At 32.6% G+C, this 27,172-nt stretch overlaps 4 protein-coding genes across 4 annotated transcripts; 1 reads left to right on the top strand and 3 right to left on the bottom strand.

The window, feature by feature from the left end:
• Nucleotides 1-377: 377 nt before the first annotated feature.
• LOC107420302 (mediator of RNA polymerase II transcription subunit 18) lies at nt 378-3,432 on the bottom strand. The gene is made up of 5 exons (XM_016029232.4): nt 3,165-3,432; nt 1,960-2,059; nt 1,534-1,591; nt 1,081-1,437; nt 378-691 (listed from the first exon to the last, which is right to left on the bottom strand). The coding sequence occupies exons 1-5, from the start codon at nt 3,198-3,200 to the stop codon at nt 589-591; spliced, it is 654 nt and encodes a 217-aa protein (XP_015884718.1). The 5' UTR covers nt 3,201-3,432; the 3' UTR covers nt 378-588.
• A 759-nt stretch (nt 3,433-4,191) lies between these two features.
• Nucleotides 4,192-6,493, bottom strand: LOC107420232 (uncharacterized). Its single transcript, XM_016029132.4, has 5 exons — nt 6,277-6,493; nt 6,119-6,179; nt 5,591-5,965; nt 4,578-4,918; nt 4,192-4,493 (listed from the first exon to the last, which is right to left on the bottom strand). The coding sequence occupies exons 1-5, from the start codon at nt 6,361-6,363 to the stop codon at nt 4,275-4,277; spliced, it is 1,083 nt and encodes a 360-aa protein (XP_015884618.1). The 5' UTR covers nt 6,364-6,493; the 3' UTR covers nt 4,192-4,274.
• Nucleotides 6,494-10,805: 4,312 nt separating this feature from the next.
• On the top strand, nt 10,806-12,912 carry LOC107420290 (allene oxide synthase 1, chloroplastic). Its single transcript, XM_016029220.4, has one exon. The coding sequence runs from the start codon at nt 11,065-11,067 to the stop codon at nt 12,637-12,639; it is 1,575 nt and encodes a 524-aa protein (XP_015884706.3). The 5' UTR covers nt 10,806-11,064; the 3' UTR covers nt 12,640-12,912.
• Nucleotides 12,913-15,759: 2,847 nt separating this feature from the next.
• LOC107420301 (wall-associated receptor kinase-like 14) lies at nt 15,760-21,065 on the bottom strand. Its single transcript, XM_016029231.4, has 3 exons — nt 20,099-21,065; nt 17,455-17,532; nt 15,760-17,310 (listed from the first exon to the last, which is right to left on the bottom strand). Exons 1-3 carry the CDS (start codon nt 20,793-20,795, stop codon nt 16,016-16,018), a joined length of 2,070 nt encoding a protein of 689 aa, XP_015884717.3. The 5' UTR covers nt 20,796-21,065; the 3' UTR covers nt 15,760-16,015.
• Nucleotides 21,066-27,172: the final 6,107 nt, after the last annotated feature.

The following is a 27,172-nucleotide window of genomic DNA, read 5'->3' as shown; positions in this document are numbered from 1 at the left end:
AAAAAAATAAAATAAAATAAAATAAAAAAAAACTACATAATTTGAAATTATATCCAATTTGATGTTTATGTTTTTATTTATTTATTTATTTATTTCCCTCTCCTTTTATTTAATGGCTGATTTAAATACCTAACAAATTCTAACTACCATTAACTAGCACTTGAAACGTGAGCGAATTATGTACAATTGGGTAACAAAAATTAAAAACAGAAACTGAAAATCAAAACAGTTAACAAACGGTACCTTCATGGTAACTTGCTAACGTTTCTTTTCATTATCTTAGCTTTTCCATTTCATCTGAATAGCTCAGATTGGAACAACAGCTTTTATCATATGATATACGTAAAACCAACACCTGAGATTTGAAGAGGCCAAGATGAAGTAATGAAACTGCTTAAATTCTTAATTTCATAACAGGAAGGAAAAAAACAAAAAAAAAACAAAACAAAACAAAATAAACTCCTACTCAAAGGAAGCTCACTATTGGAGAATTAGACACTTCAAAGAAAGCAAAATTTGATAGCCCTGTGAATAAATCGTTTAACTCAATTATCAACACAAATTTTCCAAGTAAATTTCCACATGCCGCTATAATGTTGTACCACCTCCATCTGACATAAGCGATGCTGCAGCTGCAGCAGCGCTAGGAACCACTCCAGTAGAAATTCCCGGTTTTGACAAATGCAAGAGCCTGAGAAACAAATGAAATAAAAAATACTTAAGCTTCAGCACATGCATATTTTAAACATTGCTTTACATGAGCCATTAGCTGTTGATCAGGTGCCCACATTTTCCTAGGTTCTGTGAAGGTCGAAATTACTAGATGATTACAACCATAAGATCTAAAAGCATTCTCTATTAATTGACCCGCCAGACTGTTTTGAATGAGTATTCATATTATTTGTGACACTTATGATTCCAAACTGCTCTTTAAGATCTATAAAGAAGGTACGCGAAGCTAAACATGCAAGATAAATAATTGACTTCAAGCAGTCAGGGATACCATGAGCAGGTTGACTTAGCACAGTAGTGTTCGTAAAGATGTGCCTTAGGAAAATGATAAACAATAAAGTCACTTACGGTGCAAGATATTCACAAAAAGAGGTCATTGCTGCTACAACTTCAGTATAATTTTCAGATGATGCAGGTGCTGTTACTTCAACCAGCTGTATACCAGGAGTTACAGGCACCGCCTCATCAGTAGCATGTAGTTTTAGCATCTTATTAACCGAAGATACAGTGACTGTGATTTGAGCACCCCTTTGAAAATGGAAGGCAAATCCCACTCTCAGTAGCTCATGGTCCAACTTGTAGCCAAGTGCATAAAATAATCGAAGCACATTCTTGCTAGCTTTGCTTTCCACCATGGTCCTAACAAGAACTGAAATTTGCTCGGCACCTGCACCCCTCATGGCACCACCTATATGCCTAACAGTCCTAAAGAATTTGAACTTATTGTAAGCAAAATTATCTTCAGAGGGAGAAACAAATAGGCCAAATGATAAATATGTTAGGATGAAGTCAAAGTTCTACCAAGAGGGTTCAGGGTGTTCAAGATCACATAAAAGACGAACCTCTGAAGCTACAACCCCTACAAGAAGGAAGAGATAACCTTATAGTCAACTAGAAAGATCCCATGAAATAAACTTCTTATATAAACATATATAAGATCATATAGAGGCAGAATACATCATAAGAAAACAGAGTGACAAACTATCATATATATATATATATATATATATGTGTGTGTGTGCGTGTGTGTGTGTGTGTATGTAAAATGTGAAATCATTGAACCTGTGACACAGAAGTGCATCTATATATGAATACAGGCTAGTTATCAAACAAACTGTTACTTGATTACATGATACAGGCTAATTTAGACTAAGGAATGCAACAAATCTGCTTCTTACAGAGTATTCTAACAGCAAGCAACATCAACAGCAGAAAAGAGTTCATTACCAAGGTTTGGTCCGCTTTTAAGGCAAATCTCATGGATCCTCAAACGTTCTCTATGGACACCACAGAGACCCTGAAGAAGAATCTCAAGGGCCTCAACATGCTGCAACATGGACAGCATACGTTAAATAGAACTCTAAAACATCTCCTTGTTAATAAAAACGCAAAATAAAAAGCATACCAAGAAGGGCTCTTCACAATTGAAAAGAAAAATGAGTTGATTATCATTAGTACTACACATATCCTTCTGTTTAAACAAATTTCTATAACATGAACCAAACTATAAATGAATTAAGAAATATACACGAAGAGTGAGTGCAAAGCAGGAGTTTTAAGCAAGCTATCAAATGCCAACTATGTTCCATGATCTAGGCCAAAACCAGTACTAAAGTAAATGTATTAATTAATTAATTAATTCAAGAGTAATAAATATGATTGAATCGCTAAGACGATATGACCATACGGAGGAAAATTGATCCTTTTTTCTTATTTTCACTTTTTACTTTTATTTTTTCTGTTTAGGGGTAGAATTAGTGAGGCAAACAAGTTCAAAACACAAAGAAACACTTACCTGCCCAAACAAATGCATAAGAATTCACATTGGACAGCCACAATTTTATTTATTTATTTTTTTAAAATCAAATCCAACAAATGTTTGGCAAGATCCTATATGAAATGCCACTTAGAGGGGAAAAATTAGAGAGGCTGTGACGAGTAGACTCTGTAATTTGCTTTCACTCTTCAAATTGACACCTTGAATTTGCTTATTTCGAAGACTCTGTTATTTGCTTTCACTCTTCAAATTGACACCTTGAATTTGCTTATTTCGAAGACTCTGTTATTTGCTTTCACTCTTCAAATTGACACCTTGAATTTGCTTATTTCGAAGAATTATGTACAGCTTTTCTCTTCTTTTTTTTTTTTTTTTTTTTCCAAAGAAAAGTTATTTAACAAGCGAATTAAACACAACCAAGGCTTAAACGCAATTAATTGGGATTGGATATGCACTAAAAATAAAATAAGCACTTAGAAATGAAAAGCATAAAAAAAGGAATTTGAATTTCCGTCTTGCAACTGAAAGGATGGAAGAGCCAATATCAAAATAAATCAATATTTACAGAGGGTAAGCCTCTGTAAAGTAAAATTCGAAAAAATAAATGTTGGGTTCGAATGGAATTGGTGGTTGAGAATGGTTTGGTTGCTCTTACCTGAGTCTCTATAATTCCTTGAACCACGCACTCCATTCCAATTTTGCTTCACTTATGAGCCAACCACGGTGGCGGCTATGACTCAACGAAGCCGATGGTGATTTAGAAACTACGTTCCGATGAGAGTCGAGAAAGCCCACCGACAGCGAGTCGGCGACTTAGCAAGGTGAGAGAAAATGGCTGACTGACTGATTTCTTGTGGAAACGGAAGCTTTGCCTTTGGGACCGAGTTGGAAAACAGAAGCTGATGATGTCTTTAACAAAACGAAACGTTGAAATTAATAAATAAATAAATAAAAAACCCCATTTTCAGACCAAAATATTAACGCAAAGTATTCTTTCTATTTTTAATTAACTTTCTATTATTTATCAGTAAAAAAAAAAAAAAAAAAGCAAATTTTAATCATTAGTAGAAAGGCATATTAAAGACAATTATATTTTACCAATTTGTTTGTACATTTCCAAATCGTCAATAACGAAAAGAAAAATAGACCCGCAAAAACAATTTTAAAGTTCGAACAGTTATATGTTGTTGAGAGCCAAAAAAAAAAAGAAAAAAAATTTTATATGTTGTTTTCCAAAAAAGTTAAAAAAATTATATGTTAATGTGCTCAGAATTAAAAGAGAAATTCTTGGGTAGACAAACGTTGTGTACCAAATTGGATTACATGATGGTATTAAAAGCACACATTATTTACTGGACATTTTTCAAAAAAAAATCAAAATTAAAAATTAAAAAACCTAATAAATTCCAAATATCTTATTAAATGGTGCTTAAACAAATGAGAGAACAAACCGTAAAATAGACTTCACATTTTGACCTTTTTAAAAAACTTAAAAAACTTTAGTCATGTTCCTAAACTATGAACATATTTATGTGGTGCATTTGATTTTTTTTTTTTTTTTTTCTTTCTTAGTGTAAAATTTATCAGCAAGTTTAGTTTTATCCACTATTTTTCACATAATGACCATGAATTCAAATTTCCATAACCAATAACTTCAAATTCCTAAATCCAGTAAGTAAATATAAAGAAAAAAGAAAATATCGGCATCCATATAATAATCATAAACCGAACAGATTTAAAGATTTTTACAGTATTCGCGCAAATATCAGTACTTCTCGGCTACAGGTCTAGAAGGAAACAGCCTCAAAAGAAATGTCATCAATGACCAGAGGCAGACCACACCAAGTATTTGGAAGGTTACTAACATAGCAAACAGCGCACCACTTCTTTCCACCACGTTCAGGGAAGCTGGAAGTTCCTTCATCGAGAACATCAGCCTCTCAATATAATTGGCAGCTTTGGTCAACTGATATAGTCTATAAACCTACAAAATGGATTCAAACACTTAAAAATCCACCGTTTGGCTTCAAAATATAAAGATTTTCATTGTTCAAAATTCTATATCTACCTCAAAAATAATTGGAACCAGTGGCCAACAGGATGATCCACGCTTATCCAATCGTGTTTCAAATGCAAATTGAGCAAAACAGCCAACTAGAAATGGAACCACTGCAACCAAGGCAGGCAGGCCAACAACCGGCCAGGTTACATACACAGCAAACAGAGGAGCGACAACCTTGAATCCCATTGTGAAGAATGCGGATGTTAAGTATCCTCTAAGGCCTGTTATGAGATTCCACCTCTTTGTGCTGAATTGTAGGTATGGCCTTTGTACATAATCAGTTATGGACAGAAATGTTGCAAGACCAATATAAAACAGGACCTCAAAAGATAATGAAGTCACTATTTCTGCAATGGCAATGGAAAGACAAATGGTTAATGGCTAACTTTTGATGCATTCTAAACAAGCATGCAGGCACATTACCTGTAGAATCATAAGCACATAGAGTAGAAAGAAATCACGTGACTAAAATAATACTCTTTTGTCTGCTTTTAAATGTATCAAAAATAATTATCATAAACAACCTGGTGACGAGAAAACAACCAAGAATTGGATTCGTAAATATATTAAGCAGCAGCATGAAGTTTTTACTTGATACTATCAAAACTGCTACTTGTTCCTACAAAGCTATGGCATGGAGAAATATGAAATTATCAAATCAAGCAATTAACAGTCCAACAGATTTAGGGAAACTCTTTTACAGGTTAAAGGAAACAGCAAGTGGAGATTACATGGAAGTGACTGTGAATGCTAGCAACTTATTCACAAGCACATTATGCATAGATTTACATCTCCTCAGACTAATTGATAATAGTAAAGGTGCCATATACGCAAAGCTAATGCGAGGTGCAGGATCTCACAAACTACCAAATGAAAATCATGCTTTGGTATTCTAATTTCATTCAAGTAATAGTAATAATAAAAGAAAGCATAACCCTGGTATTCTTGTGAGAAAAATGCGCTTAATTATCCAAATCAATCATTATCAAGTAAATAAGAAACTCAGATTCAACAAATACCTACGAGGGTCATATCCACCAAGAAAGCTTCAATCACATTGCTAAGGAAGAACTGTGGAAGAACTAGAGACGCTATAAATGCCGCGGGGGCCAAAACCCAAAGAAATGATCCTTTTTCTTCATCGAAAGGCGCAGATACCAATTTGGCTTCCTCTACTAACTGATGAGTCAACCCAATAAAGGAAACTGAACCCGATTTACCACGAAATGGCTCAACCCCATCAACTCTTCTAATTCCCAACCCAGAATTTTCCTCTCCAAGCGACTCCAACTTTGTCTTTGGAGTAGAATTAGAAGCACATGCAACAGCTCCTCTGTTCAATCTAGGCACCAAGGGCCACTTTACGAAGCTCTTCAAGCCAGACTTCCTATGGCCTGAACACTTCCAGCAATTAGAACACAAAAAAGGACCACAATTTCCCTTAAACCACATGATTAGCAAACTATATTTTGCTTTCGAGTAACCAAATCTTTGAGTTTAAAAAATAAACAAAAACCTATCAAATTAAAGGATGCGGGGAAGCATACATTTTGACAAGATTCCATGCCGTAGTTCTTGATTCCTCAATCCAAACTCGCTAGCGGAAACCTTATAAATTGACATACGGAATTTAGTGATTAATTTCAAATCGGTGGGTTCGAGTGAGATATATATTTGGAGTGATATTTAGGAGAAATTCACTTACAATTTGCTGAGGGGTTAGTGATACGCCATGACTTGGGAAACGCAACTTGGGGACAGAGATGGCTCCACAAACCGATTGCAGCTCCATTTTTGAGAATTTAGGGTTTTAGCAGAGTTCACTCAGTTTTCCATTTCCTAATCCTTAAACCCTCCCCCAGGACAAAAAAAAAATTAAATCAAGAAAAAATGAAAAATGTAAGAACCCAACGTACCTCACAAAGCGACAATGGTATTGGATCCACTATCATTATAAACCAGTTCAATGTATAGGGCCAGATTTCAAGGCCCTTGAAGTTGCAGGCCTTGGGCTATGGTCTATTTAACTTGTACCACGTCGATTTTCCCCTTAATAGATCGACTTTCTTTTTTGTTTTTTTTTTTTCCTAGTATATAGGGATGGATGATTCCTAACTTTCAAGTCTGAGACTCTGAATAGGTAATAGCTTTGCCGCTGTTCCGATACAACAAAAATTTAAAAAGTTTGCTCTCGAAGGTTAAATTTTCAAGATAACACAATAATATATTCAAAACTTAATCCGAACATCAAAATTAGTAAGTTAAGTCAATTTTTTATTTTTATTTTTAGGCAAATAGAAGTCAAGTCAATTAGGATGATATAGTTTTATACTTATAAATTAGTTTTTGTTTTTCAGCAAAAAAATTAGTTTCTGTTTTTTGATAAAATACTTCTTTAATAAATTGGGGAGGAGTGTTTTAATACAAAGGTGTCAAAACATGACATTATCATTAATAATCATTTTAAATTAAGCTGTCACAAAAAATAAATTTTGATAAAATGCTTATAAATTAGTTTTTTTTTTACATTAATGTTACAATTTTATTTATTTATTTTTTCATTGTCAAAGCGAAATTTTATCCAAAGGAAAGAATTAAATCAGCTAAGGTCTGAATTAAGAATACATCTAAATTCCGAAGGGAAATTATTGTCCTACCCAGAAAAAAAGATTATTCACAGATGACTTAGAAAGCCAATTAGCAGCGTTATTTCAACTTTTGGAATTTTTTTGGGAAAAAGATAAAATATACCAACTCATTCCAAATTCAATTTTGGAGAAAAAAGGGTTCGATTACTTATTATTAGCCTTTTCATAGCCCCTGCTCACATCACACTAACATGAGACAAATGTTCTGATTGAAATCTCTAAGAAAACATCAAAATATCTAAAAACATAAATATTGGAAAGAAAAATAAATAAAATAAATGTGAGAATGTTAAATTGAAACGTAAAATGAATTAATGGGCGTAAATAGGTGTTATTCAATGAATTGGAAATTAAATGAGAAGAGCGTCCCAGGCAAGGGAGTTGCATTGCAACCCATACGACGCATCGCGAGTGCGTGCGTATGGATCCTGGCAGAGGTGGCTGTGGGTCCCATCCGACTTCATTTATCGTACTCTTGTTTCCCCAACCGACCATACGGATCCAGTGGGATATCATAAATGCGCCTGTTGCTTTGCATCGGGAGCGGAACCACAGTCACAGGGAAAAAATCAATAAATAAATAAAATAAAATAAAATAAAGCTTTTTAAACAAGTATAATATAATTCATTTCTCATACAATAGAGTAAGTACATACTATATATAACAATTCAAAATATGAAATACATTTTTGTACGATATCAGATAATCACAAATGCTATTTTATGATTAGCATTTTTAAATTTTAGCATTTGATCATCCTCTCAAATCATAAATATAAATATTAATATATTAGATTTTGATATTATTTTTTTCAAATAACATATATTGAAAATTAGTACTGACAAAACTAATAGAAGAAAAAAAATATTGAGTTGATGTCAACTTTTTTTAAATTTTAACACTTAAAAAAATTAAAAATTATATTATTTTATAGCCCATAAATGTTATTTGAATTAATATTTTTTTTTACCTAATTTGATAAAAAAAAAAAACAATTTAATGCCTTTTGCAATGTACCATTGAAAAGCACGAAAAATATATTTATGTTATATTTTAATATTGAAATGCTAAAATGCAGTACCATTATAAATGTTCTTAAATTAATTATTTGGAGGAATGATATTAAAGTCAAAATTAAAATATTAGATGTAAAATAATTACTCTAATAATTACTAAATTATGCTTATACATTTTGATTTATAACTTGATAAGTTTAAAAAAGCATAAAATATTCATTGAGTTTCTTTATACACTTAATATATAAACGGAATTCATTATATTTTTAGTAAGAATAATTGATATTTAAATTAGAACTTTAGAGTAACCATTTTATATTTTATATTTTTATATATAGGAACTAATGATTAAATGAAAACTTATATAATCTCTTAACAGTGAGGGACCAAATACTTACCTTTCTATTAATTTAAAATATGATTAAAATAATTTTTTAAAAGGAAAAAGATATAAATCAGTGATGGGAAAGGTGCACAATCCTCTCAGGCCGAGAAAAATTTACATGGGACGGTGCCACTGGCTAGCACAACCGTCCAACCATTTCGTAACATGTATTTCTCTTTTTAATTGAAAGTTTTTTTTTTTTTTCCTTAACCAAAAAAAAAAAAAAGGAAAAATGAAAAAATAAGACGAAAAGAAAGAGATTTTTTGGTTTTATTAAAGAATGAGAGTGTAGTTCTTCCATTTTCCCCAAATCCGTTCGGTTCTGTCTCTATAACTTCATCTGGACTCTCTTTTCCTCTGTAACAATTACAAATGAAATTATCCCAAAAACTTTTGAATGGCATTTATGGTTCATAAATTCTGGAAATGAGAAACATGTGGCCAGATGCCAAAGGTTAGTATTTCGCACGTTATGCAAGTGGCTTTTGTTCTTTTGCCTTTTTTGTTTATTTTCTTTTTTTAAAAAAAAATTTACGATGGATGAAACAAACATTTTGGCTTCTATTGGAGGGACGAAGGAAGGTTGAAATAACCCAAAAAAAAAAAAAAAAAAAAAAAGAATTGTGGGTGGTTTACTTCTGATTTATTTTGTCAGTGCTTGAAGTTTTTAAGTGCAACTTGAATTTCAAATGTAATTTTGAAAGAGAGTATATCTGGATTTGAAAGAAAGAAGAAACCGATAGTGTGATGTTGAAGATGGTTTGAAACAGATACTACACATTGTGAAAGCTGAAAGGAGTAGCAAAAAACGAATGAGAGAGAAGGGGAGGAATAAAACAAATAAAAAACTATATTTTATTCAGTCTAATACGTGGCGTTTTTTGTTGGCCGGTCGCACCCATTGCCTAGCATACTGCGTACTACAAACATTGAGATATCACGTGATATACCCGTGCACTTTTGGCCGGCGTTGAGAAACACCATTTTGTTTAGAATCGTGTAGTCGAAAGTCGGAAAGTCGCGTGTTGACCTTCTTGATTTCTTTTTTGACAATAAAAATCCCCATGAGGGGTGGTAAATGCCCGCAGTTGGACCATTCAACTACCTTCTCATGTCGGGCTTGATTACTGACTTGGTACCGTTTCAATTCAAACTCCCACCTCCACGCGCCAAGCCTAATACGTATAAGAGATTACCTAACGCATCCAAAGGCTGTTTTCAGCGTATGATTCGGTTTGGGAATTAAATGTTAATCATACGACATTTTTGCAGATTGACGTTGGACCAAAAGCTTGTGTGTGTTTAGATTCCATGTGTACGGATTTGCTTCACCCTCTTAGACTAATAGGATCGGCTTCTCCCCCACCGACAAATCATGGCGAGATTGGATTCAATTCTAATTCATTTTTATAAATTATTTTTAAATTTCCATTTTACTAATTAATTTTTAAAAAGATCAGGGAATCGATCATTATTTGTACTCTGAAGACTTTTATCAATGGTTAAAAAAAAAAAAAAAAATTTCATGACTGGTAAAAGACTCCGGCAACTAGCTTGTTTCATTGGCATAGTCCTTGAGATAGAGCAACTTTTGTCAAATTATGGACCACTTGGTTTAATTATCGTGGTATACGTGCCTAAGTCCAATGTATAGGATTATGTTTTGCGTTAGATGGAAAGAGATTTAGTCATTAATAAATATTAGTAAGCAACGACATTTTGATTAGAGTACTTAAGTGGCTGATTCAAATATAATTTAGGTTCAAGGAGAACATATTTGACTGGAAAAATGAACGAAAAAGAAAAAAGCAAGAGGAAATATTTTTATATTGGAATTGTATAAAGCTCGTGTCCAATACTTTTCACGCTTATATATAGGTGTAAAAATTTATTACCAAAAACAATATCAACAGGCATTACGTAAGTTAGATTTTATTAGAAAGAAAATTAAATTGGATTTTATTAGAAAGAAATCCAACTGAAAACTTTCCTCTATCCATTATCATTCATAAATCCAATATGAAGAGGCAAAAGCGCATAACACTGACGGACTAGACGGCCGAAACACCAGCATAGAAAGGAACAAGTTTGGCATATTAGGCAAAAATATACGAAATTGTTAAAGTAGAAGACATATATATATATATATATATATATCAGAATGGAAAAAGCCACTTATTTTGGGAACTTTGCATATAAAAGAGGCTCAAAATCTCACACGGGTCTGTTGACCGTATAGACAATTATAACACACGTTTCACGACGTGTAATAAAAGCAAAAGGCTATTTGGGTTTCCAATCCCCACCATTTTATCCCACCACTAGTCCACTATATATATTAAACGCTGACACCACCATCTTATTCAACTTTCTGCAACAAAAGAAAGTTAAAAGGCCAGTAAGGACTCCCCAAGCCGCCACTAAGAAGAATCTACCACCAAAAATGGCCTCCTCCTCTCTAGCTTTGCCTACCCTCCAACCACAATTTCGGTCGAGTCAAAAATCTTTTAAGCCATGTAACCGTCGTGTTATTCTCCATCCGATCTCTGCTTCGGTTTCGGAAAAACCAAAAGTACCGGCTCCAGCACCAACGGTCGGTCAAAACGAACCCTCCAAGCTACCCATACGTGAAATCCCAGGAGACTATGGTCTCCCATTTATCGGTCCTCTCAAGGATCGCCTTGACTACTTCTACAATCAAGGGAGAGATGAATACTTCAAATCCCGCAGCCAAAAATACCAGTCCACGGTTTTCAGAGCCAACATGCCTCCTGGTCCTTTCGTTTCTCCCAACCCACGAGTCATAGTTTTACTTGACGGGAAGAGCTTTCCGGTTCTCTTCGATGTCTCTAAGGTCGAGAAGAAGGACCTTTTTACAGGCACTTTCATGCCTAGCACCGAACTCACCGGCGGATACCGAATCCTCTCTTATCTAGATCCATCGGAGCCCAATCACAGCAAGCTCAAGCGCTTGGTGTTCTTCCTCCTCCAGTCTCGTCGTGACAAGGTGATACCAGAGTTCAATTCCACCTACACAGAGCTTTTTGAGACCCTTGAAACCGAGCTCGCATCCAAAGGGAAAGCCGACTTCGGTGACGCAAACGATCAGGCTGCCTTCAACTTTCTAGCTCGGTCTTTATACGGGACGAACCCGAAAGATACGAAACTGGGATCGGACGGCCCAAAGTTGGTCCAGACATGGGTTCTACTCCAGTTGGGTCCAATCCTCGTTCTCGGCCTCCCGAAACTTCTAGAGGAACTTCTCATTCACACCTTCCCTCTTCCACCATTCCTGGTGAAATCCGGTTACCAGAGGCTCTACGACTTCTTCTATCAATCTTCGGGTTTCGTTTTGGACGAAGCTGAGAGATTGGGCGTCTCCAGAGAAGAAGCTTGCCACAACTTGCTATTTGCCACGTGTTTCAACTCTTTTGGAGGCATGAAGATCTTCTTCCCAAACATTCTGAAATGGATTGGGCGTGCAGGAGTCAAACTGCACGCCCAGCTGGCGGAAGAGATCAGATCCGTGATCAGATCCAACGGTGGGAAGGTGACGATGGCGGGGCTGGAACAGATGCCGCTGATGAAATCGGTTGTTTACGAAGCGTTCAGAATGGAACCGCCAGTGCCTTTACAGTACGGCAGAGCGAAAAGGGACCTGGTGATCGAGAGCCACGACGCCGCTTTTAAGGTGAAAGAGGGTGAGCTGATTTTCGGGTTCCAACCCTTCGCCACCAAGGATCCGAAAATATTCGACCGACCCGAAGAGTTCGTACCGGATCGATTCGTTGGGGAGGGTGAGAGGCTATTGAAGCACGTGCTCTGGTCAAACGGACCCGAGACTGAGAATCCAACGCTAGAGAACAAGCAGTGTGCAGGGAAGGATTTCGTGGTCCTGTTTTCGAGGCTTTTCGTCGTGGAGCTCTTTCGCCGATACGATTCGTTTGAGATCGAAGTGGGTTCGTCGGCGTTGGGTGCTGCTATTACTCTAACCTCTCTCAAAAGGGCAACTTTCTGAGCCAATTTTTTATCTTCTTTTTTTCTTTTTCTTTTTTTTTTGTTTTTTTTAATATTTCGGCTGTAAAACCCTGCTGTTGCTTCTTGTTTCTCTTTCTTTTTTCCCCCTCATGGGAATTTGGAAGGGGAAATTTCTGGTTAGTTCAGGAGGTAAATAGTGAAATTCAAATGTTTAGGCTCAATAGTTCATTGGGTTATGATATGTAGTGGAGGGTGGGGTTATGGCCTTTTTCGTTTTGTTTTTTTGTTTTTGAAATGAATATTCGTTGTGACATGAGACATGTTCAGTATCTTTGATCGCTAAAACTAATCCCGTTGTTGTGTCACGTTATTACCCCCGCATATGACAGTAAATGTAAATAAACTTTATGTTTGTTTTATGCAATTGTATCTCTCTAAACAACTTTTATTTTATTCACATCCAATTAGAAAGCGAAAGCTTTGATTTTGGTATTCGTGTTGCCAGTAGGATTCCATTAGAAGTTCGTGAGGTGATAACAAATATAATTGTATCACCGCTACTATTAATTGAAGAGGACAATTTAAGAGTACAATTGGTAAAGATAAAAGACAATAGTAGTCGTTTTCATGTACCAATTTTATCAATCTCTTATTTATTTTTCTTGATATTGGGATATTAAATTGAACAAAAAGACTGTACTTCTCGGTTGAAAACTGGTTCAGATATTACATTTAGAGATTAGGAACTGTGGTTTGAAAATTTTGGTATATGCCTTATTATTATCTTGAAATATCATATGCTGCAATGTTGCATGATGCATGATGTACGATTTTTAGTCTGAGATCTACTAGATTGGATGCACAAGTACAGAATGTTATAGACATTTTCTTATATGTATATATATATATATATATATATATTTTTTTTTTAATGTCCGATATTGATAATAAAGATAGAATATATATGTGGACATATTCGTTATTGATAAAAAATAAATTTTTCATTCACCAATATTCATGAAAATATTGAACTTATCAATAATTATCGATGATATAAATAATTATAAATGAAATTAAAAAAATAAAATAATTTTTTACAAAAATATCAAAAAGCATCGTACTTATATGCGATTATAGGTAGATGTGTCGTTTATGCTAATATCTACCATTTGGTTACCAATTATTTATAGTTTTTTTTTTCAATTTTTAACAAGAATAAAAATTAATCATTATAATTCAGAATTTATATATTTTAGATAATATTTATCAAATTTGAAAATTATACATATACTAAATTACTACTAGGTTATCTTTACTTATATATAAATATAAAATTTTTAAAATTTCCATCAACAATAATATATCTATCGATATTTTTATAAAATTATAATTTTAATATTTTAATCAATATTAATAGTTTTATCCTTGCCTACTATCAATAGATCTCCTTTTTATTTTATTTTTTTAAAAAGTTGTATTTGTAGGAAAAGAAAAAAAAAATACTTTATAATAATAATAATAATTTAAGAAACTAGCAAGGGGGAGAGGATCATCTTGGAAATGGGACTAACATGAGTTTTCTTTGCTGTCCGATATAATTAATATCTTTATGTAGCCAAAAGCCAACAGAAACATAGGACAAAATACGAAGAGCAATATATGCGGCAGCCTTGCACATGGTGCAATACGTAAATAATGGTACTCAGAAGCTAGAGCACCGTATTATATTATGACAATGGTGTCAAAATATATATTATATTTAGTAAAAGCAACACTTTTTTTGTAGAGGGAAAAGCAACATTTTTTGTTTTTTTTTTTTTTTTCTGGTAAAGGAGGGAAAAACAAACATTGTTCAGATTGTTTTTGCAGAGAATAGTGGGGTTTTCGCATGAGTTGGCCTAAATTTCCTATGTGATCAAAGGAAATATATATATATATATAATAGCAATAATAATGCAAAAGTCTTTTTTGTTCAATATAATAATGCAAAAGTTGATGATAATGGCTCCCTCCAATAATATAAAAAAGCAATATCACTGAAGAAAAAAAAAAAGGTGGTAATTAGCCCTTTGATGCGAAAAAGCTATATAATATATATACATGTATATCAGTTACTAAAGAAAATGCAACCGTGGTTTAAAAATAATGGTCGATTTGACCAAAAATAAAAGTTTAACTTAGAGGGCAATAGTGCAGAGGAAAAACAAAATTTTAAACAAATATATTTTTTGTGAGATTAAATCAAAATTAAAAATTTAATGTAGATGAGAAAATAAATAAATAAAAACTCTATAGAGCTATAACGATGTTTATTCATCTTAGTTTATAACTTCATAAACAAAACATAAAAAAGCACAAATTATTAGTTGTTCTTTTAATATATATTTTTAATATAAATGAAATTCATTATATGTTTTTGTAAAAACAATTAATATTTGAATAAGAAATTCTATGTTAATAATTTTATATTTTATATTTTTATATATGACAACTATTAATTACATGAAAATCAGTAAGGTATCTTAATTATTGGTGGCCAAATGCTTAATGTTCTATTAATTTTAAATTTGCTTGAAGCAACTCTAAAAGGTAAGATACTAATTTAGGAGGGGATGGGTGGCCATCGCCCCTGCAGGCCTGTATTTGGCTCTGCCCCTGAAAAGAGATGATCTGCTAATGCGTTTCCAACTGGAAATTATCAATCAATGGTCAGTCTTTTTCATCTCTTTCTCAATTCGATATATAGCAATCAGAGGACCAAGAAAGTTAATGATCCTTTCTTCACTTACCCTTCTACAGATGATAGATGGGCCATTCTCATGTCCCTACGCACCAAAAAGGAATTTAACATATTCATCATTACAATGATTCTCCAAGATTCACTCTCAGATTGTGTTTGTTTTTAAAACACCAAGTTAAATTGCACTAGGATCTTTATCAAAGAGCGGGGTTTTTTACAGCCATATTGATATTTTTTTAGCAAAAAAGTAAAACAAAAATCCACAATATTGTTGTGTTTCTCGTGCTCTTATCCTATTTTGACAACTAAAAGTAAATATATACATGTGTATGTGTTGCAACTTGCACCCATTCTATGCCAGAGGAGGAATATATTCACATGTATTGTGCGATTAATGATTACGAAGTCTACCGAGTCACATATCACAACGCACCCTTTTCGATTGTGTAGTATATAATTTATGAAGAAAACTTTACAGAAACAACCCAGGAAGTAATACTGTAAAAATGATAGGGACTTTGTTTGTCCAGTATGTGATCGAGTCTAACAAATCTATAAATATATATATATATATATAATCAAAACAAAAAAAAGTGAAAGACAAAACCCCTGCTGGGAAACTACCATTGTATTAAAAACCCAGAACAAAAAAAAAAAAAATTACCTAATTTGGATATCATTGAATTGCATTACCTAGCAAACTGTTAGAAGAAGGCGAGCTCTGTTCACTAAACCAAGGATCTTGCACAGAAACTGGTGAACCATCCTTTAACTTTTCCATTGAATTCAAGCTACTACCATCCCCTGTGCGCGCATGCACCAGGTACTTGCCCCTTCTCTCATTTTCAGTCTTATAATTAACATTAAGAGGCTTCTCACTCACATTGGAGAAAGAAGAGCAAGTTGATAACTCAGGTGAAGCTGTAGCTGTGAAAGTGATTTCTTCCGAAGATGCCCATCTGCTCAATCTGATTTGCTCTAACTCGGCCGCCACTTCTGTCATTGAAGGTCTCATGTCCCTGTGAAATGCTAAGCATCTGAATGCAAGCTCTGCTACTTTATGCACAGACGAAAGTGTCCATGCATCTCTATTGGGCTCAAGGAATGGGTCTATAATTTCATCCAAACACCCTTTCCCAATTCTGTCAGTGGCTAAAGCAGCCAAATTCACTTCATTCTGTGGCCTAGAGAAGTCCACCACTTTCAATGCCGTTATGATCTCCACTAGAACTACTCCAAAGCTATACACATCGCTTTTATCAGAAAGATGGAAATTCTGATGGTACTGAGGATCAAGATAGCCAGGGGTGCCCTGTGGTGCTGTTGAAATGTGGGATATCTCTGTCATACCAAGTCTTGATAGGCCGAAATCTGCGACTTTGGCTTTAAAATTATGATCTAAAAGTATATTGCTGGATTTTATATCTCTATGGTATATTGGAGGTTTAATTGCGGAGTGCAGGTATGCAACTGCTTGAGCAGTTTCAGTGGCAATGGTCAATCGGATTAGCCATGGAAGTCCGTGATGTTTCTCTCTTTGCAAATGCTGACACAGTGTTCCATTGGGCATGAATTCGTAGACTAGAATTTGTTCACCATGTTCAATGGAACAACCTAAGAGACGGACAAGATTTGGGTGGCTTACAGATGAAATAAGCTTGATCTCATTCATGACTTGCCCTATACCGTCTGTGTCTCTGTATTTGATCCTTTTGATCGCAACCCATTCGTCACTGTAGAGTTTTGCCGCATAAACTGTCCCAAAAGCTCCAGTTCCTAGCCTCTGTGTCTCTGAGAAGCAGTTGGTGGCTTTCTCAATTTCTTTGTAGGGATAGATGGGAATGTTGCAGTTTCCTGTAGCTTCAGATAGACGGCGTTTTGTGGTGTCTCTGGCTTTCAATTTGGACCGCCGTCGAATGAAACAACATATTAAACCAAGACTGATCATTAAAGAAGACCCAGCAGCAATGCCTGAGAAATTAAGGAGAACAATGCACATTAACTTATGCACATATATTTTTATGGAATATCCCATCAAAAACCATAGCGTATCCAGAAAATTTTGATACACATACATATATACATGATTAATTTAAATAGCAAAAATTGTGTTACCTCCAACTAAAGTGAAAACACGAGTCTTTCCTCCACATTCTCCAGACAAGTATTTTGTGGGGTTGCAACCTGTAGATGCTGTTTAATTGAAAACAACAATCACAAAAAAGAACATTTGTCAGATATATATGATTTACTTAAAACTTTCACGGTGTGTATATATATATATATATATTTCGTCTATGCTAAAAGAAGGTGAGCGCAAGAGGCATATCCAATGAAGGATACACGGGTAAATATATATATATATATATATATATCACATAAGCCTAATCAGCCGATGATGAAGCAATTTATGTAATAATGATAAAAATGATGCTTGCTCAGTGTGGATCGCTGCACAATCAAATAATTGAGATTTTTTAAATCGTTTGATTAGCATCTGATTAATTGATTCATGTAGATGATCATTCAATTTACTAGAGATTTTACTCAATTAGGTTGCACGATGCTATAATAAATATTGCTATTGGTTATTTAAGTTTAATTAATCTTACACAAACAAGTTAACGAAATTTAAGATTTAAAAACACATGATAATAAATTACTGTTTAGTGACAAATAACATTATTTTGATACTACAGGATCATAAAAATAATTAGTTCCATTTGATTAAAAGAATGATTGTTTCTAAAAATTAAAAATTAGTAATTCCGAAGAATAAAAAAAATAGAATAGAATATTTATTCCTATTATTTAGTTTGGTAGAAAAAAAATAAAAAAATAAATATGAAACTAAAAAAATATCATAATTTAAAAAAAAAAAAAAAAGAACATAACTAAGTATTTTGTATTCCTTTATTTTAGGGAATACAAATTCTGAATACGAATAGATAAGTCAAATTTTAAAAATTCAACGAAATAAAATAATATTAAAATTTTAAAATTTTTTATTCTATTTCACTATCTATTTCATAAACCAAAGTATGCTAAAGAATTCAAAGGCAAACATGCTAAATTTCAAAAAGAAAATGAATTAATGCATCATGGATTTTCTTTATTATACGCCTCATTTTGACATATATGCATAATGAAGAAATGCATTTCTTTAGGTTTGACAAAATTGAACCTAACTTACTAATATCCTATATATATATCCATGACTTGGAGCTGCACTCAAGTTGAAATATTTAAAGTTGAAAAAATCGATCCTTGCGCACGCCTAATTTGAAATCATTAATTCTTCCTGGTTTCTATCATCGGCCTCTCTAATAAATTGAAAGCAGGTGGGTATCCAGTCCGGCCAGTATCCTAAGTTGCTGAATATAATCTATTAAAAGTTTTTATATAAATTCTACATTATATAATTTCGCTGTCAAAGTAAATAAATAAAACAAAGTCATGCAAATAACGTATTAAGTAAAAACTACCCATTATTGAGCAGGCTGGATGGTCCTTTCTTCTTTCAAATATGTTTAGACAAAAAAGAAGGTAGGCCAAAAAACAAAAAGAAAAAAAAGAAAGTAGCTTGGAAATCATCATAAAAGAAAACTACCCATTATTGAGCAGGCTGGATGGTCCTTTCTTCTTTCAAATATGTTTAGACAAAAAAGAAGGTAGGCCAAAAAAAAACAAAAAAAAAAAAAAAAAAAAAAAAAGAAAAGAAAGTAGCTTGGAAATCATCATAAAAGAAATTGACCAGTTTGGGTTAATTGATTAGGTTGACTTGACCATTTAGAATGATGAACCGGCCCTCAAAAATTGAGTTCTATGATGTTAAGGAGCAAACTTTTGCCTCTTTAGTATCCGGGTCCTACGAGGGTCACCGCTATATGTACTTTTGCTTCTGATAGGCTGATATGAAGAGTAGAGATGTGGCATTCTAAATATTTCGATCTTCATTGTGATACACCCTATGAGACTTTGGCTGCCTAACAAACTAAAACATATTTGTTTATAATCCAAAAAAAAAAAAAAAAAAAAAAAACAAAAACAAAAAGAATAGAACGCAAAGGCAAAGAAATGGTAGTCAATTTGGTATTATAAGCATTGTGATACACCCTATGAGACTATGACTGCCTAACAAACTAAGACATATTTGTTTATAATAAAAAAATAAAAAAATAAAAACAAAAACAAAAACCAAAAAACAGAAGGATAGAAAGCAAAAGGCAAAGAAATTGCGGTCAATTTGTCATTATAAAATGTTTTGGTCACTTGCGGAGCGCTGGTCTATGTTGTTTTCTAATTATTGAGAACGTATAGAAACTAAATTTTAATTCTGCTAGTTGAACATTTATAAAAAAATATATGTATAATTTTTGCAACCGTTGAGAGCAATTTTTTTTTTTTTTAAAACAAAAAACAATCTTTTAATGTATATTCACACAAACCTCTCTAAATCTGTAAATTCCGAAAACAACTAAGAATGATTAAAAATCATTCATTAGCTCTTCCCTACCTATAGCCTTGGACAGGCATGAATTGGAAGGTCCTATATGTAATTATGACCTGGATTGCTGGTCCTCCTCATATCTTAAACAAGGGAATATCGCTGGTCCAGATTCCAGGCTTAATTTTCGGGATGAATTATATATACAAGACAACTCAAATAGAATAAAATAAATTTAATTCCCTAATTTGATAGATAACTCCAAAAAAAAAAAAAGAAAAAAAAAAGAAAAAAGAAATTGCAAGTACGTACTTTTCCGGCAGCCGATTCCGGCTTTATATCCATCCCCTTGGAAGCCTTTCTTACAGGAGCACCGATGTGCCGGCTTGCCATGTGGCGGCTGAATATTCGTACAATTGGCATTCCTATGGCAGAGCTGGTCGCAGCTTCCGTCGAGCCACCAACCCAATTCGACAACCCGAATTTCCAAATTCAACGACTCGGAGGATATGGAGGAGAGCAAATAATCACACCGTTTGCTTTTCACGTTGTCGAAATCAATAAATGCGAGGCTCGTATCTTCGGAATAGCAGCTGATGTTGCTGTTGGAGCTGCAATTCATGGAATCGAAATGGGCCGGGACCTGAATCCCGGGTATCACGCAGGTGGAAAACGGTTCGCTGCAGTTCTCTAACAGAATCCCGTTTCGCGAGGTGGGAGCGTACTTGTGACCGTACAGCTGTTGGAGGGTGTGGAGCGGACGGTTACAGTTCCGTTGGATGTCCACTCTTATGCTCTCCGGATCAACCGATTTCACCGGGAACTCGCCGATATGGACTTCGCCGGTTGGCTTGCAGTTTAGCTGGATTTCGCAATCGGCGGAGAATCCGAACGGGTAATCGAAGGTCCTCTGGACTCCCTGGCTGGAACGGCATGAGCGCTCGCATATTGCATGGACGACGGTGATGAACGCAAGTATCAAAATTAATTTCAGGTCGTTTCTGATCATTGGTTGGGGTGTTGAAGTTGTTGTTGGACGACCGATCCAAGTAATATTACAGGTGAAAATACAATTACTGAAAACAACAAGATTTTTGTTTTTTCAAAAAAAGGACTCACTAGCTTTTTTTAGATGAAAAGACTAGCTGACTGTGAAACGTATATTTTGGTTGTTGTTCAATATGTGTGGCATCACTATATGTCTGAGACTGGAAAAGCTAAAAAACAAAGGAAACAAAAACAATTGAGGAATCTATGAACGGATATGGAGTTTTCTTCCTTCAACACGGTACCCTCTTTCTCTTTTTAATTTCATACATTTGCGACTTGCAAATATTACTTCATTGGACCCAAAAAATTAAATAAAAAATAAAAAATAAAAAAATATATATATACGTTAAAGCTTCAAAAACTTCCACAAAACGACGAGACGTGCTTTGAGTATTAATTTGGAGTGGAGTTGGATAGGCCGCATGGCAATTGACACCGCTGTTAATTAGTTTTTATCTTACAACCTTAATGATCAGTGTACAATCACGTTGGGTGAAGTGGGTCCAGTCTTTGTGCGATCCAATGGATGTTTGTTTAAAACGACTACCATGCCTTTCGTTTGGATATTTGTTATATATATATGTTTTCTAACTTATTTGATTTTCTAATTGTAAATTTTCTTTAAATAAAATTTCTCATATTTTATATTGATTAACACGTCCAAAGAAGTCAAAGCAGTTGCATTAAAGTCAAATAAGAATTATTAGAGATTTGCTATTACTTAAATTAATTTCAAACCTTTGCTATTGAACATTCACACCTAACGTCACCATTTAGTATGGCCAGTAAACTACGGCATTTCACGAAGGTACATAGTAGTTTTCATTTAATTATCCTGTTCTTTCTGTTTTTGGGTATACTTAGAATAAATTTTTATGTTAAATATCTTATTAATTTTTAATTTGTTTGCTGTACCCACCTAAATAATTCACAAGTTTGCTCAAACACAACCTATGAAGATAATTATTATGTTCTCTGTCCTGAAATTACTACAGAATAATAACAAATATTAGGTGATATATCTATATATATATATATTTGAGGATAAAATTAATATATAAGAATTTTTTAGAATTTTAAAGAATTGGTATAAAAAAAAAATTATGATTAAGAAAAAAAAAATTTTTTTTTGACAGTTACACGTGCTCCTTCGGATCCCCGTGTGGTTCTATCTGTTAACTAACTGTCCGTGATAATTTTGACATATTGAAGTATTGAACTAGCTAGAGGGTCTTACTGTCAATTCTTCTAATAAAGGAGATCCTTTGGATATTCATACATGCATATACAGGTTTAATTCAGTGGACTACATAGTTTATTTTATAGAGCATGATATGGATATAGGATAATATTAAATAGGATAAAAAAAGAAAATATAGATAATTTTTATTTTTATTTTTTTAAAAAAATCTGATTTATTTATATACTATAATAATTTAATAGATTACTGTTAAAGGAATTTACTTTCCAAAATTTTAATATAAAAACATAAAAATAAAAATAAATGATGTAAATTAATATTGTTATATATTATTTATTGATTTTACTTTTAAATAACTAATAATAAAGTGAGTTAAGTTGTCCATTAAATCATTATTTTATATATATATATATATATTATTATATTGTGATAGCTGAGGCTTTGTGTTATCATAATATTATTTGTGCAAATCGCTTTATATATATTATTATATTGTGATAGCTGAGGCTTTATATTATCATAATATTATTTGTGCAAATCGCTTTGTATAGAAAGCCTTAAGGTGGGCTTCTCAATGTAATATCCCTAATTGATTTGTTTTTTGGTTTCTAATGCTCAAATTATTAATTTTGTACAGTGGATTGCCTCAGCCTATAGGATATAATGTGATTACATAAAAGTCAAAATATTGAACCCTAGTATGTTTTTCTGTTGCTTTTTCTTTTCCCTATAGATGTTCCTTCATGATCATCAATTATTGGAGTTATTAGGGGTAGTTGTGGCGTGGGTCCATGGCCTCCTTTCTTTATTAAAAGTAGGGCCTTCCACTTTGAACAATGTTGCAAATTTCCCGTGATCCATAGATTTTAATTTGACATACTATATTATAATATTTAATGAAGGCCATATACACGCATCCATACATGCAATTTCAAGTACGACACTATATATTATTTAATTATATATTGTTAGGCTGCTTGACCCATCAACTAACTAAGACCCTCGCACAGTTATTAATCTCTGTGGTTTTTAGTGTTACAAGGTAGAATCACATTAGAAAAAAATATAGTAATAAAAAATAAGTAGTTATTTGTTATCACATGTTTTTATCACATACCAAAATATTGGGAATAAACATTACTTTTTGGTCACAATAAAATGGTGAGATTATAACTAAACTATCATCATATAAAAATTATTTACACATATGAAAAAAAATCAAAAGCAAATGTATCATTAATATTATTGTAAGAAAAATGTGCTTCGATTATGAAATATTACAATGTTTAGTTCAAATTAACAAAATTTTAGTCACATGGATTTTGATTGTATTATTGTCCCAATAGTTTCTTTATACTATCTTATTAGTCACAAAACCTTGTACTTATATATACAGTTCGTCTATGGTGCGGACGGTTTTCATGCGGACCACAGTATTGGTGACAATGTTTCATGGTATTGGTGACGATTTTCTAAAAAATCGTTGTTAATACTATGAAAAACCATCACTAATACTGCGGTTCTCATACGGACCATCCTCACCATAAATTTCCACTTATATATATACTTAACAAAATTTAAAGTTTTAATAATTTGTGTTTACCATTTACAAACTTTAGAAACTGTTTAAAGAGATGTGCTGTACAATTAAAGGGGGAAAAAAAACACGTGTTTTGAATACAAAATGTCAATGATGTTTCATTACGTACGTAAGAATATTTGTTATACAAATTTCCACATGATTCAAGGTTCAACAAATTTATTTTCTTTGTTTTCATAGAAAGCGAGAGCTATTCATATATATATATTTTGATGTTGTAAATTAGAAGAGTTTATACATAGTTTGAACATAAAAAAATAGGTAGATAATTGACGAGCATATTGCGTAGCTTGCACGTAGGAAACCAAACAAAAAATGTAGAAAGTGTTGGATGTGATGGTAACGGGGTTATTCTCCCTTTGTTAAAGTGTTAATTGACTTATTTTTGTTAAGTCTTTGATCTGTATGAATGTGTTCTTGTCCCAAAGATTAAAAAAATAAAAAAAAGATAAAAAAACAAGAGTAATAATGTTGATCTGATAATTATGTTTGAGATTTAATATCAAAGAGGATTACTTTAGAGCCTCCACGTCAATCTAAGTTGTTTATTTTGTCGCTATAAGATTGTTGAAAGTTGTTATCGCTGTTGTTTCTTTTCTTCCTTTTTTTTTTTTTTTTTTAAGTAATAATTTGCAAATATAAAGTAGATTTACATCGGAAAAAACGTTAAATAGATTTAGATTGATAAGATCACGGATACAATAGTTGTTATGAAAGTCGTTGATTTGTGTATGCCACAACCTTCAGAAGTACATGGTATAACTTATCCATTAGATGTTGACCAAAAACAGAAAGAAAACAAAAATAAATAAATAAAATGAAAAACTTATCCTGTATATATATATATATATATATACATTTTTTTTTCTAAGGAAAAAGAATTTAAGTTATCAAAAAAAACGAAAAAAAGAAATTAAAGGTTGGTTATATTGATTACAGATCTGCATAAAGTGGGACCCAATTGTGCACAATACAAATGGGTGAATTGGTAATGGTCTTGAATTAGTAATTAATTAACCATACTAATAAGAGACTAAAGATATATTAATAAAAGTGGTAATTTCTCACCTATTTATAATGAATAGGTAGTGAATTCAAACTCAAAAAAAAAATAAAAAAAAAGGGCACAAAAAAAAAAATGTATCGAGTTCAAATTAATCGTATATTTTTTCGGTACTTATTAAAAGAAAAATTATTATTTATTATTTAAACAAATAAATAAACTTCACCTGCACTTTACTACTATGATTTTTTGTTTTTTGAAAAATACTACTAAGATTTTTCAAGTTCGGTTAATCTGAGATTGATCTAAATAGTTTATTAACTATCACCAAAAAAAAAAAAAAAATTTCGGTAGATCAATACGTTAGGAACTTTCATGGAAGTGAAAATGAATGTTTGCATTTTGTTATAAGAAGAAAACAATAGCAAAGAAAAAGTGGATGGAAATTCGCAATCAGCAGTAGTTAGTGGGTAAAGGCATGCAAATTTGGAAAGCAATTATTGGATAAAATAGATTGTCCCGAGAGAAAAAAAAAAAGACTATCAAATTAATTAGTCAGGCAATGCTTTATAGTGGGAAGTGGGAAACAATCTCAAAGATGCAGCCCAATTGACAAAGACTATACTTTTTTTATTTTTTTCTGTTTAGGTTCAGGTTCATACTTATAGCAAATCGATAAAACCATAAATTAAAAAAAAAAAAAAAATGGGAACCAATCTCATTGTATTACCAAACGTGGCTGATGATACGCAATTTAAGAGATATTAATACCATTGCATTCTAAATTATATAGGAATTTGAAAACATTGGTCTCTTTCTTACACTTTTTGATAAATCCATTAACAGATCCATCATGTGTGTAGCACATGACTGTTCTGTTTGGGAGGAACATTACATGTCTTTTTTCACCATTTAGAATGAAGCATTCCATTTAGGAATCTACGATTGGGGATTAACCAAAAAACACACCGTTGCTATCCCCAAACAGTTTTATCAATTTTTAACATTAATAAAATTGATAAATATGCAAATAAAAGCTGAAGAACCATGAAAAGTAAATTAGGAAATAAATTACCTTTTGGTTTGCAGAGGAATCGTTGTTTAGTACCTACCGAATCGACGCTGTTTATGAAGGTTTGCATTTTCTCACAGTCAATTATTTATCGCTCAATCAAAAATGGACAATTTAATGATCTTATTGATTTATTTTGTCCTCCTATGCTTATAATATGTTATTAAACTTGTATAATTTAATATTAAAAATTTTTAAATCTTAGCTATTGAAACTATTAAACAGCTAATAATAAATAAAGGTTATAATGCTAAACTCACATAGTACATATAATTCTTGTATGATTTAGATATTTACAGATTTTTAACTTGTACATGTATATCAAATAACTTGTGATAATATTTTTGTGTATAATTTTTTTAAAATTGGCCATTGAAAAAGTCTAATAGAAAACTCTTCATGAGAGAAGTACCATTAATTATGTGTGTATTTATATATAATTTCTTCACTACTTCATTGAGACTTGATTCGGTTAATCATATTGATAAGTATTTGATCTATAATCTTTGGATCACAGTGAGATAGACTGGAAAAAATTAACGAGGAATTTTTTTTATTATTATTTTTTTTGGGTAAAATTCTTTTTTCAATTTAATGCCCAAAAGGGATGGCACCTTTAGTAGCCCAACAACAGTTGTAGTGGAAAACAAATGGACCCATTGGCAATGGGTTGACGAGGGAAGGAGAATGTTGGATGCATAGTCCAAAATATTCATGATTGTGGCTTACTACGTTCTTCCATACACTTTCTCAATTTCCTTCTTCTCATCGGAGAAGAAACGTGCCCAAGAAACGTCCATTTATACCTTTTTTTTTTTTTTTTTGTCCAATATATCCATATCTTAATGTTATATTCCACATTAAAAAAGTGAGATATATATGTTGAAACTAATGAGGGACATATATATATATATATATATATATCAGTTGGTGAAACTAGCAAAAACTGATTTAAAAATTCCTCATAAAAAAAAAAGCACCACGATTCCATTTATGCCACCAATTCTACTTTGTAGGATTCGACCACCTAATTACACCCCAACTCCATCCACTTAAAATCACCTCATCTTCTCTTGTACCATTTAAATTAACTCATCGATTCTTTCCTTGGAATTTTCTTTTATTAAATTAAATTTACTAATCTCATTTCACCACCTCATCTATATATATTCTTGGAATTAGAATATTGAAGATTTTCTTTTTGATATGTGAATTGAACCACTATAAAAATAAATAAATAAACAAAAGAAGAAAGTGAGACGTCGTTGTAATAGGGTTGATAATGATATTTTAGGTAGTGGTAGAAGCTTTTCTCTTTTTGTCATGGATTTTTCTCTCTTTTGTTGGAAATGGAAGCTGGTGAAATGGTAATTATTAAAAAAGTTGTATTGTGATTCTAAATCAGTGGGAGGTGTAATAAGTATGCCATGTTTTCTTCAGGTCCCCTTGGTAATAATTGA

This window comes from Ziziphus jujuba, chromosome 5 (genome assembly GCF_031755915.1).
Source record: "Ziziphus jujuba cultivar Dongzao chromosome 5, ASM3175591v1".
NCBI lineage: Eukaryota > Viridiplantae > Streptophyta > Magnoliopsida > Rosales > Rhamnaceae > Ziziphus > Ziziphus jujuba.
The sequence above is the reverse complement of the archived record's forward strand: the minus strand, read 5'-3'. Positions and strand labels throughout refer to the sequence as shown.

Coding starts and splice junctions, on each gene's coding strand:
- LOC107420302 (XM_016029232.4), bottom strand. CDS start 3,200: ATGGAGTGCGTGGTTCAAGGAATTATAGAGACTCAG. Junction 2,060..3,164: donor AAGGAATTATAGAGACTCAG/GTAAGAGCAACC, acceptor TCCATGTTGCAG/CATGTTGAGGCCCTTGAGAT. Junction 1,592..1,959: donor TAAAAGCGGACCAAACCTTG/GTAATGAACTCT, acceptor TCCTTCTTGTAG/GGGTTGTAGCTTCAGAGGTT.
- LOC107420232 (XM_016029132.4), bottom strand. CDS start 6,363: ATGGAGCTGCAATCGGTTTGTGGAGCCATCTCTGTCCCCAAGTTGCGT. Junction 5,966..6,118: donor GCATGGAATCTTGTCAAAAT/GTATGCTTCCCC, acceptor GGAAGTGTTCAG/GCCATAGGAAGTCTGGCTTG. Junction 4,494..4,577: donor TGGTTCCAATTATTTTTGAG/GTAGATATAGAA, acceptor TCCATTTTGTAG/GTTTATAGACTATATCAGTT.
- LOC107420290 (XM_016029220.4), top strand. CDS start 11,065: ATGGCCTCCTCCTCTCTAGCTTTGCCTACCCTCCAACCACAATTTCGG.
- LOC107420301 (XM_016029231.4), bottom strand. CDS start 20,795: ATGATCAGAAACGACCTGAAATTAATTTTGATACTTGCGTTCATCACC. Junction 17,533..20,098: donor CGGAATCGGCTGCCGGAAAA/GTACGTACTTGC, acceptor TCAATTAAACAG/CATCTACAGGTTGCAACCCC. Junction 17,311..17,454: donor TGTTTTCACTTTAGTTGGAG/GTAACACAATTT, acceptor TTAATTTCTCAG/GCATTGCTGCTGGGTCTTCT.